Here is a 16605-nt window from a genome sequence, read left to right on the forward strand (position 1 = left end):
GAAAACATTTAGTTTCTTGCGAACTATCCCTTCTTAGTAAACTAATTTAAACTAAGAAACTAGAACGAAGTAGGAAAAAGTTCAGTTTCGACATAAGTTAGAACGAAATTCCCCAAAAGATACAGTTAAGGATTGGTTAACTTTTTTTGTCGATAGTTTCCCCTTTTATTATTTCTCCTTTTATTGTCAACTACAAAATAAATCGAACATTTGAAAATATTGATATTGATCATTGTCAAACGTGATTTTTGAAATACTTGTATCACTTAATGGAAATAAAAATTAAAGTAAAATGTATAAAAATTATCGCTTTTAAATAAATTTGATATATATAATAATTTTGAAAACAATTTTGTTCTACGTGTAAAAATATTATTTTGTTACATATTCATTACTGTTGTTTCTATTTTTCAACTCATTCTCGAACAGGCTAAAAGATAATTATGCTTGCTAAGAAGATTTGGAATTATTATTATAAAAAATAAAAAATAACAAGAGTTAATCGTAAGGCATATACAGAAGAAACATGATGTTTCCGAATAATGTCAAACTTTCTAATCATGAGTGACCATATTTAATTCGTAAAATTTCACTTAATTCTATAATTACTAATAATTTAAATTAGTAATTATATTCAATTATATGAATATGTCCGTATATAAATATTACGTAATATGAATATTACCGTGGATATTTAATAAAGCTATTTTTTTTTCCATGTTTTATTAAATAAAAATAATGTCATAATGTCAGAGTTGATATCCAGAGTGCAAAGGATTAATAAATGTCAAGATTAATCGTTCTTAAATATGATTTTTGAAATACATATATAACATTTATTAAAAGATTAAAATGAAATAGAACTATAGAAAAACTTTCATCTTTTGTGCTAACTAATTAACACCAAATAAACATAATTTTGTTCCATGGGATAAATCGTAATGTTTAATAAATTGGGTAACTTCATATGTAAACATATCAGTCAGTCGCACGTGTTCGAGAAACACGTGCTTTCTTCTCACTTGAATAAAATAACTTAAAGTTGGAACGAATAGTCAAATGATAGATCTGAAAATAGATCTTCCAGTTTTTAAATTCGTTCTCTTTGTGGATGCGTCTTTTTTTGGAAATGGATAAAATATAGAAAAGGTCAAGCTCGGCTATCTTTATCTCGAGAAACCATACTATACATTCTATAATTGTCCAAACAGTTATCGATCAACTATACTAAGACAAGTAAACAAAAAATGTCCACCTACGTGTTCTTTCTAAAGAAAAAGAAAAAAAAAAGAAAACAAAGACGAAATATTTCGTGAAGTTTAAAACAAGTAAATGTCTTTGTTCAGTTCTTTTTTAAAATCCCGTTAAACGCCTCTTCATTGATTTATCAAATAAAAAAAGTAAGTACAAAAGAAGCTACGACTTTATCTATAAAGATATCGAGATATTTAATCCAGAAATTGAATAAAGAAATATAAAAAAGACATATAGAACGATTGTTCTTTTTTTAATCAACATTGTCGTATTTATTGCAAAAAATTTGATTACGAGATATAAAACAAAAATTATAAACCTTGATCGGAAAATACTTTATAAAATATGTTTACGTTAACAATACAAAAGTCCATTTTTAAGTATCTTTAGAATTTGAATACTTTTATAACTTGCTTTGAATGAAATTCTCTTTTATTTTCGACATCCCATGAGTTTCATTATCGAAAGTCAATTTTTCTTTTGTATTGTACTTAGAATTTTGCATAAAAAAAAAAAAAAAAAAGAAAAAAAAAAGAAAAAAAAGAAGAACAAAGGAAAGATGACCAAATGAATTATTTTATATAAAAGATTCGTATATCGTCTATCGTGCAAATGAAGCAATAAATTTGTCACAGTGATATAATGTAATTAAAATTACGATGGAAAATTTTGAATCAGAAGACTGTCAAGGCTCCCATAAGTCGAAGTTCGTCGAATTTGAAATTTCTCCTTTCAGTGAACATTTAACTAATCGATTAACTATTTAAATATTTTAAAATACTAATTTGAATTGATTACCTTCCTAAATATGTCTATCTTCTTCTATTATTGTAAAATAAAAGATATAGTTTAACATTGTTAAGAAACGAGAAGCACGCATCGATAATTCATAATTTGCATAATTTATATAATTAACGTTGAAATTTGGAATTAATGTTGAATTATATAAATATACATTTACGTATATATAAATACATATACTATGTATTTATCCTTCTAGAATATTTAATAATAAAATTGACTCTAATAGTAAGTGCTGGTTAGAAATGAAAAGAATCAAAAACTGATATATAAAACTATTGCAATAGGAAGGAAATCAAACTTTTCTATAACAATCACAGAATTAAAGTTTTTCCGTAGATTAAAGTAGATTTATCTGAAAGATAAGAAAACTTATAGATATTAAAATGAATTACGAGAACGCTTTCCCTTTAATCACATATAATCCACTTCTATTCTCTTTTTCGTAATCATTCTGTTTCTCTTCTTTTACTGCTGCCACTGCTTACTCTGGAAATGTTATACTTCAAAGAATTTATATAGAAATGAAATTATTATTTATTTTTCTTTTTTTTCTTTTATCATTTATAACAAAAGAAAAAGAGAATTTATTTCATGTTTCGAACATTCATAAAATTTCAAATTCAATATAAGTAAATATTTTTTATATGTACATAAGTAAATATGATAATTATTAAGCGTATTCATTTCATTGAATGATTAAAAAATGCTACATGGCAAAATATATAACTAAGCATGTCTTCGTCGACGGATATTAGGTTCAGGCTGAACCACCTAAAAATAAAAAGATTAATGAATGAAAATACGAACAATCGATAAAATTCTTAAATCCAATCAAATTATTGTTATAAATTGGATAACTTACTTTGAAGGTATTAGAAACTCCTTCATAAGGGTAGACACCTCCGAAAATGTAACGATAATATCCAAAATGTTTGATACGATATTCACCCTGTTTTACATCTTCTGGAATTTCCCATGTAATGTAAACTTGACTCGAGCCAAGAACTACAGACGTTCTAACCCACTCGAATCTACAATAAAAATATTATCAAATCGATATTTACATACTTCAATTCGATCGACTATTTTAATATCATTGTAAACACGTACTTCGTTTCCCAGTCGGCATCAGTAGCAATAGTAATCCATGTATTGTTTCTCAATAATCGCTCAACTATCAAATACGAGTTATCCGTCATCAAGTTGTTTCGTGGATGTCCAGAGATCTACAAAATGAAAAGTAAATTAAACGTTTAAATACAGACAATGCGATGTTTATTCTAAACATTATTTCATCGATTTTATCTTCTCATTAATAACATGCCTATTCAATATTTAATATAATTCAATTTTGGTGTATTCGATCATACTACTAATTCATTTTCATAATAATTGCATATATGCTAAAGGATATTAATATCGAACTATAAATGCAATATGGGTGTTTCATAATCAATGAGCCATATAAAATATCAATGACGTAATTAAAGCGATGTGACGAACGATTTCTCTATTAATTGTGATAATAAAATTACTAATATTGTTTTTATCGTAAAAGAATATGAATATACAATATGTACATACGTCAGGCATATATGTATCAATTATGTGAAGTGCATTTATCTCGATATGGTTCAAAGAGCGTACTATACGAGTATGGTTATTGTCAAAAGAAAATTGTTCGCATTTGCATGTGTATCCATTTTGATTAATTCGACATGTCGATTATATTATATTTTGCGCAAGAGCTTTATACAATTTAAATATTTTTTTTTTTTTTTTCTAAAATTGAATCAAGGTCATGTTATAATGATTCGATCAAATTTTTTTTCCGTCTGCTCGTCAAAAAAAAAAAAAAAAAAAAAAAGAAAGAAAGAAAACATTTTTTTATTTCTGTCTACTGAAAAAAAAAAAAAAAGTAATAACATTTTTTTGGCAAAAGTCAATCGACTAAAAAAAAGTGAATATGTAAATATTTTTAACGCGATACTTACGAAAGATACCCTAACAATATCCCCAGGATAAACGATAGATTTTGGTTGTTCAACACAATCGCCAAAACGTTGTCTCCACTTTGGCGTGTCGAACAGCACTGGCGTAAGAAAGGTAATCATTTTCTTCGAACTTAAATCCAGTGGATTTGGACCGGGCTTAACTTCTTTCTTCTGCAACGTAAATAAATTACTTTGATTTCAATTTTGGCTAAATTATTATAGCTATGTCGTTAAAATCAAAAATAAAAATTTACAATAATTTATAATAGTCTATAAATCAAAAGTAATGAATTATGATAAATCGTTTATAAACTACTCACATGAATGGCTGCCATTACGAGTTCTTGATATAACTTTAAATAGATAGTAAGCGTATGTGGACCGTATATAGTGGATGCTCCTTCGTACCTTTGAATCTAAAAATCGTTAAAACAACTTGAGACACGAAGAATGATAAATGTAGTGGAAAATACGATAGATGGAAAAACACTCTCGGTTTACTATCATAACTCATATCCTATAAATATATATTGATGAAAAATAAATGGAAACTCGGGTGAAAAGTGAAGAAAATATAAATTCTTCATGTTACGACCTTAATTATACATTTGACCTCTACTTATACTACGGAGCTTTTAAAACAAATATTTAACAGTCATTAAAAATTCACGTTCGTTGAAAAAAAAAAAAAAAATTTAGATCCTACGTGATTTAATGAACAGGAGTTAATGACCGACATTCGTAAAAAGTAGTAGAATAATATTATAGGTTTGACAAAACGTCCTCACTTGATATTCCTCTGGCGTGGTAATGTAATCACTGTACGTGTTACAAAGACCTGCGATTATTATAGAATAATCCTCATCGTATGTAATGCTATTCGTAGCAGTTTTAATAGTCTCTCTTAGTCTTCTCCCGGACATCGTTGTGAATTCACCTGGTACTCCGGCTATAATAACATTTCCAATAAGAGCGACTTGCGTCGAAACGATTCTCGGTTGCCACTCGTACGGGAACTTCATCTGGAAAGGAAATTAATGTGTTATAGAAGAACATATGTGTTATAGAAAAACAACGAGAGAAAGAGAGAGAGAGAGAGAGAGAGAGAAAATAAATCGACGAACTTGTGAATATAGTTGTTTGTTTAAAATGGATAAAATTTGTATAACTGGATAATATTTGTATAACTGGATAAAACTTTGATTTATAAATTTTTTTTTTATATATTGAACTATATATTTTGAATTAATTTATATGAAAAAAAAAAAAAAATTTATTTATGTCCATTAAATAAATGACTATTCATAATTTATTTATATAATATGCGGCCATTAAATTTTTAAAAGAAACACTTAAATTTCTATTATACCACTTTTGTACTATACAATTTAAAATTTATAATGTAATAAAAAACGATAATTAAATTAAATTAAATTATCTCATTTCTCGACTACTTACATAAAATATATTTACTCTTTAAATGTTCCGCTTTCTCGTTTAAGATATAATTTAATTTGATTTCACTTTCACCTTTCTGAAATAAGTCAAGAATTCATTATCATTTGGTTTTTATACTTACTCGACCTGTGGCAAGTAAGATCGGCTTGGCGCCGTGACAAAGAATATCTTCTTCCGTAGGAGTAGCCAAGAAATTTCGCACTGTATTCCAAAAAGGATTGGTAGTTGTTGTACCTTGCTCGAAAGAAAACGATCCTGGTCCATCTATGGAGCCGGCAGCAAAACTATAGCCCATTGCTGGTAAGCAACCATGTACCTAAAATAAAAATAGAAATATTGAAAAAAAAAAAAACCAATAAATAAAAAGATAGGAACGTTTTTATTTGAGAACCTTAGTCTAATTTTTTTCTGTCTTTTCTTTTTTTCTCTTTTTTTCTTACGTTATCCTTCGTTTTGCTCTGAATACAATAAAGATAAAGATACCAATTCGAAGATAGTACAAACGTTAGAAATACTCATCGGCATAACAATTATTTCATAAAAACCAATATTACTCGAGCTGGGTACGGTCTAATGATTTTATGTAATCCGAGAGCATCGACATGATAAACACTATAATTTTATAAATGGGAAGTTACAACAGATTAAGAAATATTTACGTTTTATCGATATCACTATTATATGTAATGTATATATTCATATGTGTATATATATATGTATATATATGTGTATATATATATATATGTGTGTGTGGTGTGTGTGTGTGTATTTTATGTTCCGATCGATGGATTGGAAGGAATGGTTCTAATAAAAAAAAAAAATTTCGATATTGCCTATAGCGAGATCTCACGAGCGAATATACACGTGATTAATAAACGAATGTAAACTGATACACGTTGTTAAAATGATTGAAAAATACAATAACAAAGAAATCGAATGTTGGTTATATGTAGATAGACAGCTCTATATAAAGCTATTATGATAAAAATTGATAAAACATGTTAAAATGCAAACGTTTTTATTTAATTGAAAAAAAAAAGTTTAAAAAACAATTCCAAGTTTTTATTGAAATTGAAGAATTTAAATAAATATTTCGCTTTTTATTAATGTAAAATAATTGATATAAATAAATGTTTATCTTTTTCTTCTTAAACCGGAGAAATTAAATGGCATTTAATTTAATGTAAATTAATTTAAATGGCATTGCATTTCTAATATTAATAATAACAAATATTAATATAATAACATTAGTAATAATATTATTATTATGTTATTTCTTTATAAATTTTTAATTTTTCTAAACAAAATTTTTTTTTTTACCTCCTGTACGTTTCCTGTAGTTGTATTAAAATATGTTGCGGATTCTTTAGGCATATCAACAAATTGATGTACAACACGTATCGAACCGATCACTTCCTTCTTAACATCATTCTTCCAAAGTTCCTGCAATGAAAAAACGAACGATTATTATTATTAGAATTAGATATTATTATTTCGCCGAAGAATCGAACATATTACATATTCTTGCTATAATCGACCATACCAGCGACACAATAATTTCAACATTAGTTGAATTTAAACGTTTCAAGAATAAAGCGTTTTAATGAGCAGCTGACATAATTCCCGCGTAACACATAGTAGATAAATGAGCTTTGAGTACTCCGATCTTTAAACAGTTCGAGGCAAACCAGAACAAATGAGGTTACATTTACTTGTTCGACAAGTTTCACGAGTTTCGATTTTCGCAAATGTTACGTTTCAGACACATTATAATTATTATCATTATATTATTCAAAGTATAATCATTATCATCCTTATTATAATCATTTATTTCCCATCGCCTTATTATTATTTTATATCAACACTAATATTATATCAATTATTATTATATTATATAAATTTTTATTACGTTAACTATGATTATATTATACATAAATATTATTACATTAATTATATATATATAATTATATGTATTATTATATTATTTTCATTATCAAAAAAGTTTTAAAACTCAAAACTATAATAATAGTATTATCATTGGGTAAATCACAAAAATGTTTAATAAATCATCATGTTTCGTATTTCATCCCTAGACGATAAACTTTCTCGAACGGATGTTAAAAGAACTGAAATCGACGAATCGGAAGCTCGGACGCAATTGCTTCGTAATTAACATACATTCACGTGCTTCTCAGCCGTGACGAAGTTCGCTCATAACGCAAAACGTATACCGCTCCAAGAGTTTTGAAGAGAAATGAGGATTAGCATGATAAAAGATTCGAAACTCGACGACTTTACCCTTCGTGAATCTACTACATATATGTATATACATATCTAACCCACCTCGGTCGAAGTTACACTGTCGCTTGTCAAGCAGTGAACGGGAAACATAAAACGTTTTTCCTTTAAGGGGATGTACTAAAAGAAAAAATAAATCGCAGGAACGTATTACTCAATGTTTTATAGCGAATTAAATATATACGAATTATTTATAATAATTATTTATATTTACATACTATTTATATATACGCAGATATATATATATATATATAATTTTTACAAACAAATATATGTATATATATATACAAATTAATTGTAATTATGCGAATGAAATATTCGATCGCATCGAGGGATGATCAATGACAGATGATTTTTAAGAGTGTGTAAGTATAAAAAAAAAAAAAGAAATGAAGATAAATTCCACGTATTATTTTCAATAGATTACAAATATTACCATTCTAGAGATAATTTAAGAAAGATTAAATAAATAATAACGATTTAACTAACGATAAGCCATGGAAGTCAACTTTAATCCTTTATAACGCTATGTAATTTCGAACTCACACGTTTATATATTTATTTTAATTTTAATATCATTTTAATCTGAACAGCAAATTAATTGTTACTTTAAAACAAATTTTAATTTATTTTAGATTATATAATTTCTTTTAGGCGCGAAGAAAAATTAATTTATAGATAATTAAAGATATGATCCATTAAAATTAATGATTATGAAATTTTAACAAAAATTTTAATAATCCGATGATAAAAAAAGAAAATCATAAAAATCTAACGATATATTTGATATAATCGACGAGGGAGGAATAGATGAAGGAACATTTCATTATTTTCGTTTAACGTTCAAATAACGGAATCATCGACGTCAACTAGTCGAACAAGTCTTCCCAGCAACTGGAAGTTTTCGTGGTTTCGCAAGAAGTATCGATACTATTTCCGACGAAGTTCAGAATACCCGAGGGAAAGTGACCTGAGCAAAGATCGTGTTTGGAAGACATCCGACCACACTTTGAAAGAAACAAATAGAGACAGAAGGAGAAAGAGAGAGAAAAAGAGAGAGAAAAAGAGAGAGAGAGAGAGAGAGAGAGAGAGAGAGAACATTATATACACGATACACCACTTTCCCTTACACAACCACATAACGTGTTTTTTGTACAACACTTTAGAATATAGATCATTATAAACTTTTATGAAGAAGTTCTATCAGGGACTTGTAAGAAATGTCGCGTCCGAGTAAAAAAAAAAAAAATGTGTAAAAAATTATACTTCACTGAAACTTTCTAGAAAATCTGAACAGTACGGAGTACTGTATAGAGAATGAATTAAGTAAAAAAAAAAAAAAAAAATACGAAAACGCTGAGTTTGAAAAACGAGGAAAGTTTGTTACTCGATAAAAAGAATTAAAGCATTCAAAATTTTGTCGAAATATAAGAAATGCAGAGTAAATTTTGAAATACAAAAACTCTTAATAGATTAGAAATCTATGGAAAATAAAGGCATACTCCGGAAGAAATAATTTAAGATGTAAAAGTGAGATCGCTATGTTAACGAAGGAGATAATTAGCATAGTAATTCTTAACAAGCTATGAACAAAATCTTGGATATCTTAAATATTTTTTACATATTTCTTTTTTTTTTTTTTTTCTTTTCTTTTTTGTATATTTGAACGTAAGATCAATCAATCATTCGAATTTATTCTAATGAATAAACATAAGGTTAAAATAATCAGTGCATAACACTAAACACTGTTAATAGTTTCTAATTATCTACGATGGAATCGTAATCGATGGCGATTATTTATTCATACTAATTACTATCATTAAATAATCAAATCTTATTTCTTTCGGTAGTAGAGTATAGGAATAGACGATGAGACTTTAAAATTGAGAAAGGATTCGAGTTTCTACTATTCCTGCCGGAAATTTCATTTATAAAACATTTCCATATAAATGAAATCCAATGATTCCTCAGTAAGAAATAAAATTCGACTTTGTGTAAAATCGAGTGTCATACTAACGAAATAGCTTTCACGCCCTCTTCATGAATTTTAATGTTCATGAAAGTATTATACCTTTAAATAGAACATCCGAAATTACGTAAAATATATTTTCGTCATTTCTATTGTATTTTTTTTTTTTAAGATTTCGAAATAAAATTAAAATAAAATTAAAGTAAACGACTTTGTCGAAGAAAAATATGCCATGTGACTGTATTCCCTTTTTTTCCAATTTTCCCCAAAGGATTTAATTATCAAAGTAAATTAAAATCATGCAATGTAATATTATTAATGAAAAAAAAAAAAAAAATATTTTCATTAGTGATTACATTGATATTTTTATGGAAGTATTACATTAAGTGATTTTATAAAATTATAAAGATGAAGAGAAAAATTTTTATTTACTATGGCCGATATTTTAGCACATTATCTAATCATTGAACAATTAAAGGGAAAATCAAATGTCATCAATAAAATGAATTATCATATAATAAATACAATGAAAATAAAAAAAAAAATTAACAACTCGATTAATTTTAATTACGATATATCAAAGAAAAAGATGTGAAAATTGTTGCTAAATTACAAATATTGTATAATAAACATATTCTTATAGATATTAAAATTCATATTATTATAAACATTAAATCGTTCGTCATAATAAAAATTATAAAGCAAAATTACTTTACGAAATGAAGAATAAAACTTCAAAGGAAAATAAGAAACAATTGATAAGAATTCAAAGAATTCGATTGAATTCATAACTATTTGATAACTACACAAGTAAATAAGTTTCATGCTTGCAAATAAAAAGAAATAAAAAGGAGGAAACGAAAGAAAATGTTTTATGTATGCAATTAGAAAATAATTTATTGCATCGACGCGCAACTTTATCGTAATATTTTCACGTTTACCATTTACTTATCTTGACGATTTAGTTATCTCAAAGGATTTTGAAGTATATACAACTATAAATGTATAAACACAATAAAGGTGTTGCACGGGCGTTTTGTACGTCGCATTTTCTATATCACGTTTTCTCCGCCAAAGTAGGAACTGTGCGTTTTAATGCAAATGATTACACAAACATGAAACACATTCGCTTAAACGACGCGCGTATTGCACGCGGAAAACAAAATACACTGACAATGCGATACAATGTTTAGCGTGTAAAACACCCGTAAAACGTGACGTGCAAGATGCGGCATACAAAACATCCTAATCTAATAAGACATTGTCTATTATTCGATAATAAATAAAAATATAAATAAAAACAATGTTCTATTGTATACGCATAATTTAACAATGATTTATTTACAAACATTTACTTACGTAACATTTCTACGTGATCATTTACATTTGAGAATTTAATTATTTCAAATAATTTCAAAGTATATACAATTGTTAAAAATTAAAAAAACAATGAAACATTGTTTATTTTTCGATAAAATCCAAAAAAAAAAAAAAAAAAAAAAAAAACAAGAAGAATTTGTTTCGACAATCTTTTTCTTTTTTCTCTTTCTTTTGTTTTTTTAATTGACATTATATTATATTATATTATTTATCGTAAAATATAATAGGAGCACGCTTGCAATCACATACACGCATATACGAACAAACAAAAGAAATGATCGTACCGTTAATTAAAATTCGTGAATCATGTCGATGAGAGGTCATCAGATGGAATGTATGTTTGTGACACAAGGCACGTGCGTACCAGTACCCACCGTGATAATTCGATTACGAATCCCTTCCGATGAACATCTTAGACAGTCTCCGAGTACGGTTTTAACGTCATTAACAAACAAATTACTCTCGAGACTGGCTCTCCTAGTCTGAAGAATGCATCTTCAATGTTACCAATGCGTTACGCTCGAGAAACGGTGAAATCTCGGTCCACCTATGTTCTCTCGCTTTTATTCTTCCTTCCTTTTAATTATTCTTTTAGTATAACTTTGATTAACAGGAAGGAAGCGTATACGTAGCGATCACCGTAACGGGCACTGATCTCTTTTCAGTCTATATGTACGTATATATGTATACATGTATATACTTATATTATACATATGTATAATATTTATGTACATTTTCATCCTAAATAAATATCTAATAAAAGATTTGGTCAATTTAATCGTATACTTTTATGATAATAAAATGTGTAACAAATATAATTCTTTAGATAATATAATTCTTTTTTGTTGTTTTGTTTTTGTTTTCATTATATTTTTTTTTCTTTTTTTTTCATTACTTTTACACATAGCGAAATATTTAATTGATATAATATATTAATTAATATAATATAATATAATATAATATAGTATTTATTCTTCTTACAAGATTATAAAAAATAAATCATGCATTAAAAGATTAAAATGAAACTCATCGCACTATTTATTTTAATCGAAAGAAATCTTTTGTTCTTTTCGTCTCTTTAAAATGTCATGCTTAAGAATAAATAACGCGAAAAGAAAATTGTTTAATCGTCATTTTTATGAATGATAAGTTAATCTAAGTTAATGCAAATTTTAATTAAAAACATCGTTCGTATATAATATTACGAAAAATTCTATCGATCGTCTGCGTTTTCGTGTATCGATCGCAGTCGTTAAAATTTTCTCGATTGTATTTTAAAATGAGATATTTTCCTTAAATCCCTACGATGTGTACTTTAAAATTCTGATGAGATTGCGTGAAAACTTGGAATTTACAATTTATGCAATCCAAAGCAGAGATTTTTCGAATGGTATATATGAACTATTAAGTGCCACTTGAGAAGAAAAGTTATGTGAAAAATTTAAGTATATTGTTCGACATTGAGTAGTCAAAGAACGACGAAAGTTCGATGAATGCCAAACAAATAAAGTTTACTCTAGTTTACTCGAAAAACTCGACAAATTATTATAGAAAGAAAAAATTCGTATGATTCAATTGTTGAATTAATTTCTTAATTTTCTAAAATCATCGAAAGTAGATTGATTACTAGAAAAAAATAAAAAAGAAAAAATAACATGAACAGCCGCATTTTTCATTCAAAACGAAAATTCGAATGATCAAATATTGAAATTAATTTTTTAATTATCTTATATTTTTACAATAAAATATTGAGATCACATGATTCTTTATCCCTAATCGCATCTACGAAGAAACTTTACATAAGTATTTAATAACGATAAAAATGAATCCGAGTGCAATTACCATTTACATAAATAATAATAACAAAGTGGGAGCTAAGATGTCCTCTCTTTCGCACGCACCGTTTTCATTAACCTATTACGCATTTACTATACTACGGAACTTCTCTTCCGCACGACATTGAACTATTTACCATTTCCATCGATATGATTCAATCCTGTTACGCTCCTGTAACTCTCTTCGTAATTGAAGGACATTATTATATTACGTGTTAATCCTTCGCTTTGACATAATAAATCTAGTTTCCGTGATGAAGCGAAGCGTGAGAAAATCCAATCGACAAATCACTTTTATTTTACTTGCGATCTTGTACACATATCTTAACAAATATATATATATATATGTTTCTATTTATATTTTATCGAATTCTAATTATGTTTCCTCGAAAAATCACGAACTCAATCAGAATTGCTTAATTTGCAATGCTATTTTATAAAATAATATTAAAAAATAATATTATTTTTTTTTTCTAATTATAGAAACTGAAACACGAAAACAAATATATTTATTTGTTGGTTATTGTACGAAGTCAAACTTTTAATTACTATATATTACTATATATTATTTGTATAATTATTAAACAAGTAGATAAAACAGATAAATTGTAAGAATTTGATAGAAAGATAAATAAGTTTCCGTTCAAAGAAGAATTATCTTCTAACGTAAAGATTTTAGACAGAAATCGAGCACTCTTAAGTCTCTTTCGATTTTAACATCATTAAGGTTTGCAGCACGAGGTCGCAGTAATTCTCAGCTAGAAAATAGGATCGTCGTTTAGCTATCGTTTCAATCGTTGTAAACGTCGTCTTTAAAAGAATCGTTCTGTGATTCGTTCAAGTCAAAGGCGTGGTTTGTTTTCTTAGAAAAGACAAAGTAAAAAAGGATAGAAATATTGATCACGAAACTATTGCTTTTTCGTTGTCCTGTAAGTTATATTTACTAAATCCACCAGATGAGATAATAAATAAACATAGACACACATGTATATTAACCTGTATTAACAAGTAAATATTTCGACATCTTTAATGAAACACCATTGATTATGCGATAAATTATAGTTGCTTAATAATCCTTTTTTCGTTAATCAATGCAAACACACACACACATATAGAAAGAGAGAGAGAGAGAAAGAGAGGGAAAGATATTGAAAAATAAGAGTATGAATTTCCAAGTATTTCTGATAATAAGAATAATCCATTAATTTCATTTTGCTCATTGCCCACTTTTATCTCGATCTTCATTCTTTTCCCCTTTCCTCTCATTTTTCCTTTCTATATCGTTATTTCTCGTATCCTTTTCTTATTAAAAAATTTCGTTTCTATGAGATCTCATGCGCGAACGTAAAAGTAATTATTCGTGAAATATCCCGTGAAATTGTAAGATAATTTTTAAATTCCAAATACACAAGATAAATTTATATCGGACTTATCATTACGTATTTTAGTAATCTAATAAATAAATAATTAAACGCTTTATACATCGCTTAATCATTATAATGATTAATCCAATCGATAACTTCAGAATTACGAAAGGTTTAACTGTATCGATGTCTAGAAATCAATTCGAGGAGATAACTTTAACTCTTTGAGTAAAAAAAGAACGGAAGATCATCGTGACGATTCAAGTCTCGATAGAAAGAGAAAGAGAGAAAGAGAGAGAGATAGACAGAGGCAAATAAACAAGAAAGAGAGAGGTAGGACAGGAACAAATAAATAAATAGATTGAGAGATAGAGAGAGAGAGAGAGAGAGAGAGAGAGAGAAGATAAACAAGAAAGGGAGGAAGAGAGATAGATAGAGGTAGACAAACAAGAGAGTGAGAGAGAGAGAAAAGACAAACAAGAAAGTGAGAAAGAGAGATAGATAGAGGTAGACAAACAAGAAAGAGAGCGAGACAGAGAGAGAGAGAGAGAGAGAGAGAGAGAGAGAGAGAGAGAAGTAGATAAACAAGAAAAGGAGAAAGAGAGATAGATAAAGGTAGACAAACAAGAAAGAGAGTGAGAGAAAGACAGATAAATGTACAAATAGACAAATAAATAAGGAAAAATTAACAGAGAGAAAGATAGATAGAAATAAATACATGAAGAGAGAGAGAGAGAGAGAAAGAGAGAGAGAAATAATCAGATAGACACAACAAAAGTAAAAGGGAGATATAAATAATAACAATGGAGAAAGAAAAACAGAGTTAATGCGAGAAAAGAGATATCTAATACCGAGACAAGACTGATAGTAAAGATTTTTAAGCGCGGAAGCTAAGTCCCAACTCTTATAGATCTTAAGATACGGTATATAATGAAGGCAGAGGTGCTATACGATTGCAATGTCCTGCTTTCAGACGTGGGAACAGGAACGTGTAAATACGCGGATCGGTGCTGAGTGACTCGTTCCATTTTTTTTCCACTCTCCCCTCCTACTCATTCTCATCTTATCCCCTCTCGCAAACGATTCTTTTCCCGGAGACTACTAACTATACCCGCCCTATGCTAATCGACCCTTGCACAAGACTTAGACTAATATCAAAGGGTAATACTCCCCCACCCTTTCCTTTCTCTATCGTTCCTTTCCTTAGAGTCGTGGGACAAAATTCGCTAATGCGTTGGTGGTCTTTAAACTCACGTCGATCGGGTGTATGCAGTTCAGGTTTCAATGTAAATAAAATGAAAAAGTAATGGAGAGAAAAAAAAAAAGAAAAAGAAAATGTCACGTTTCGTGAGAAACGTTGAACAAATCGTTGAGACGAAGAAAGTTTTAAAGTTTGTATCGTATTGTTGATTACGATTATTTTTTCTATCGAACGATACTCACTAGATCGATTAGAATCAATCCTTTTTCGTTTCGAATATAATGTCAAAAAAAAAAAACAAATGCAAGATAGTTAATTGCTTTATTACATTAAAAAAGAAAAAAAGAAAAAAAGGAAAAGAATAAAATTTCTTCAAGGTTCCACTCCGGGACAAATTAAATTCTAATTCCTCTCGTTATTAATCTTTTTCACTTTTACTCTCGTCTCACGATGTGGTATTAAAATTTGACTGAAAATCTTCGATGAGAAAAAAAAAAAAATTCATGCAACTAGGCCATTTTTCTCTCCCTCTATCTCTTTTTTTTTTCTTCTTCTTCTTCTTTCTCTCCCTTCTCGCTCGAAATGCTCGAGAAAGGGTTACGAAATCTTCACGTAACTCCTCGTCGTTGGATGGGGGGAGGTGAGGAGGGGATTCGTCGCATGCTATGAATACGAAAGTAGTAGGATATCGGGAAGTGATGTTATTGGGAGGAAGAGAAAAAAAAATGGAAGTGCTTCTTCTTCCTCGTGTCAACGACGCGAACGACTATGGTTATTCAATCGGGAGTTGCCGCTGTTGGTTTCACTTCTCGCCAAGTTTTAAAGAGATACACTGTGTTTGCCTTGCACGAAATCAAACTAGGGAGCAGCCAGGCATTAACTATTCACAGCCTTATACGTTACATACGCTTCCTTTCTTGACCGTCTTTGAATAACAAGTGTACATCATCATCTCCAGCTCACACTTCTCTTTCTAATCTCGAACGTATCTAACGAGAATAATATCATCTTTCCTTCCTCAATTTCACAAACATTTATTTTTCCATTC

At 28.3% G+C, this 16605-nt stretch overlaps 1 protein-coding gene across 2 annotated transcripts in view; it reads right to left on the reverse strand.

Annotated features, from left to right (window-relative positions):
- Window positions 1-2637: 2637 nt before the first annotated feature.
- The window catches only part of LOC124948424 (neutral ceramidase), a 35512-nt gene continuing 21544 nt past the window's right edge, over window positions 2638-16605 (reverse strand). For both annotated transcript variants that reach the window (XM_047492022.1, XM_047492023.1), the window contains exons 8-15: window positions 6831-6953; window positions 5632-5826; window positions 4841-5074; window positions 4373-4468; window positions 4053-4223; window positions 3169-3284; window positions 2921-3089; window positions 2638-2829 (exon numbers count right to left, since the gene is read on the reverse strand). In XM_047492022.1, the coding sequence (XP_047347978.1) occupies window positions 2785-2829; window positions 2921-3089; window positions 3169-3284; window positions 4053-4223; window positions 4373-4468; window positions 4841-5074; window positions 5632-5826; window positions 6831-6953 (1149 nt within the window). In that variant the 3' untranslated portion in view covers window positions 2638-2784. The remainder of the gene's footprint in view (window positions 2830-2920; window positions 3090-3168; window positions 3285-4052; window positions 4224-4372; window positions 4469-4840; window positions 5075-5631; window positions 5827-6830; window positions 6954-16605) is intronic.

Source organism: Vespa velutina, chromosome 4 (assembly GCF_912470025.1).
Source record: "Vespa velutina chromosome 4, iVesVel2.1, whole genome shotgun sequence".
Classification (NCBI taxonomy): Eukaryota; Metazoa; Arthropoda; class Insecta; order Hymenoptera; family Vespidae; genus Vespa; species Vespa velutina.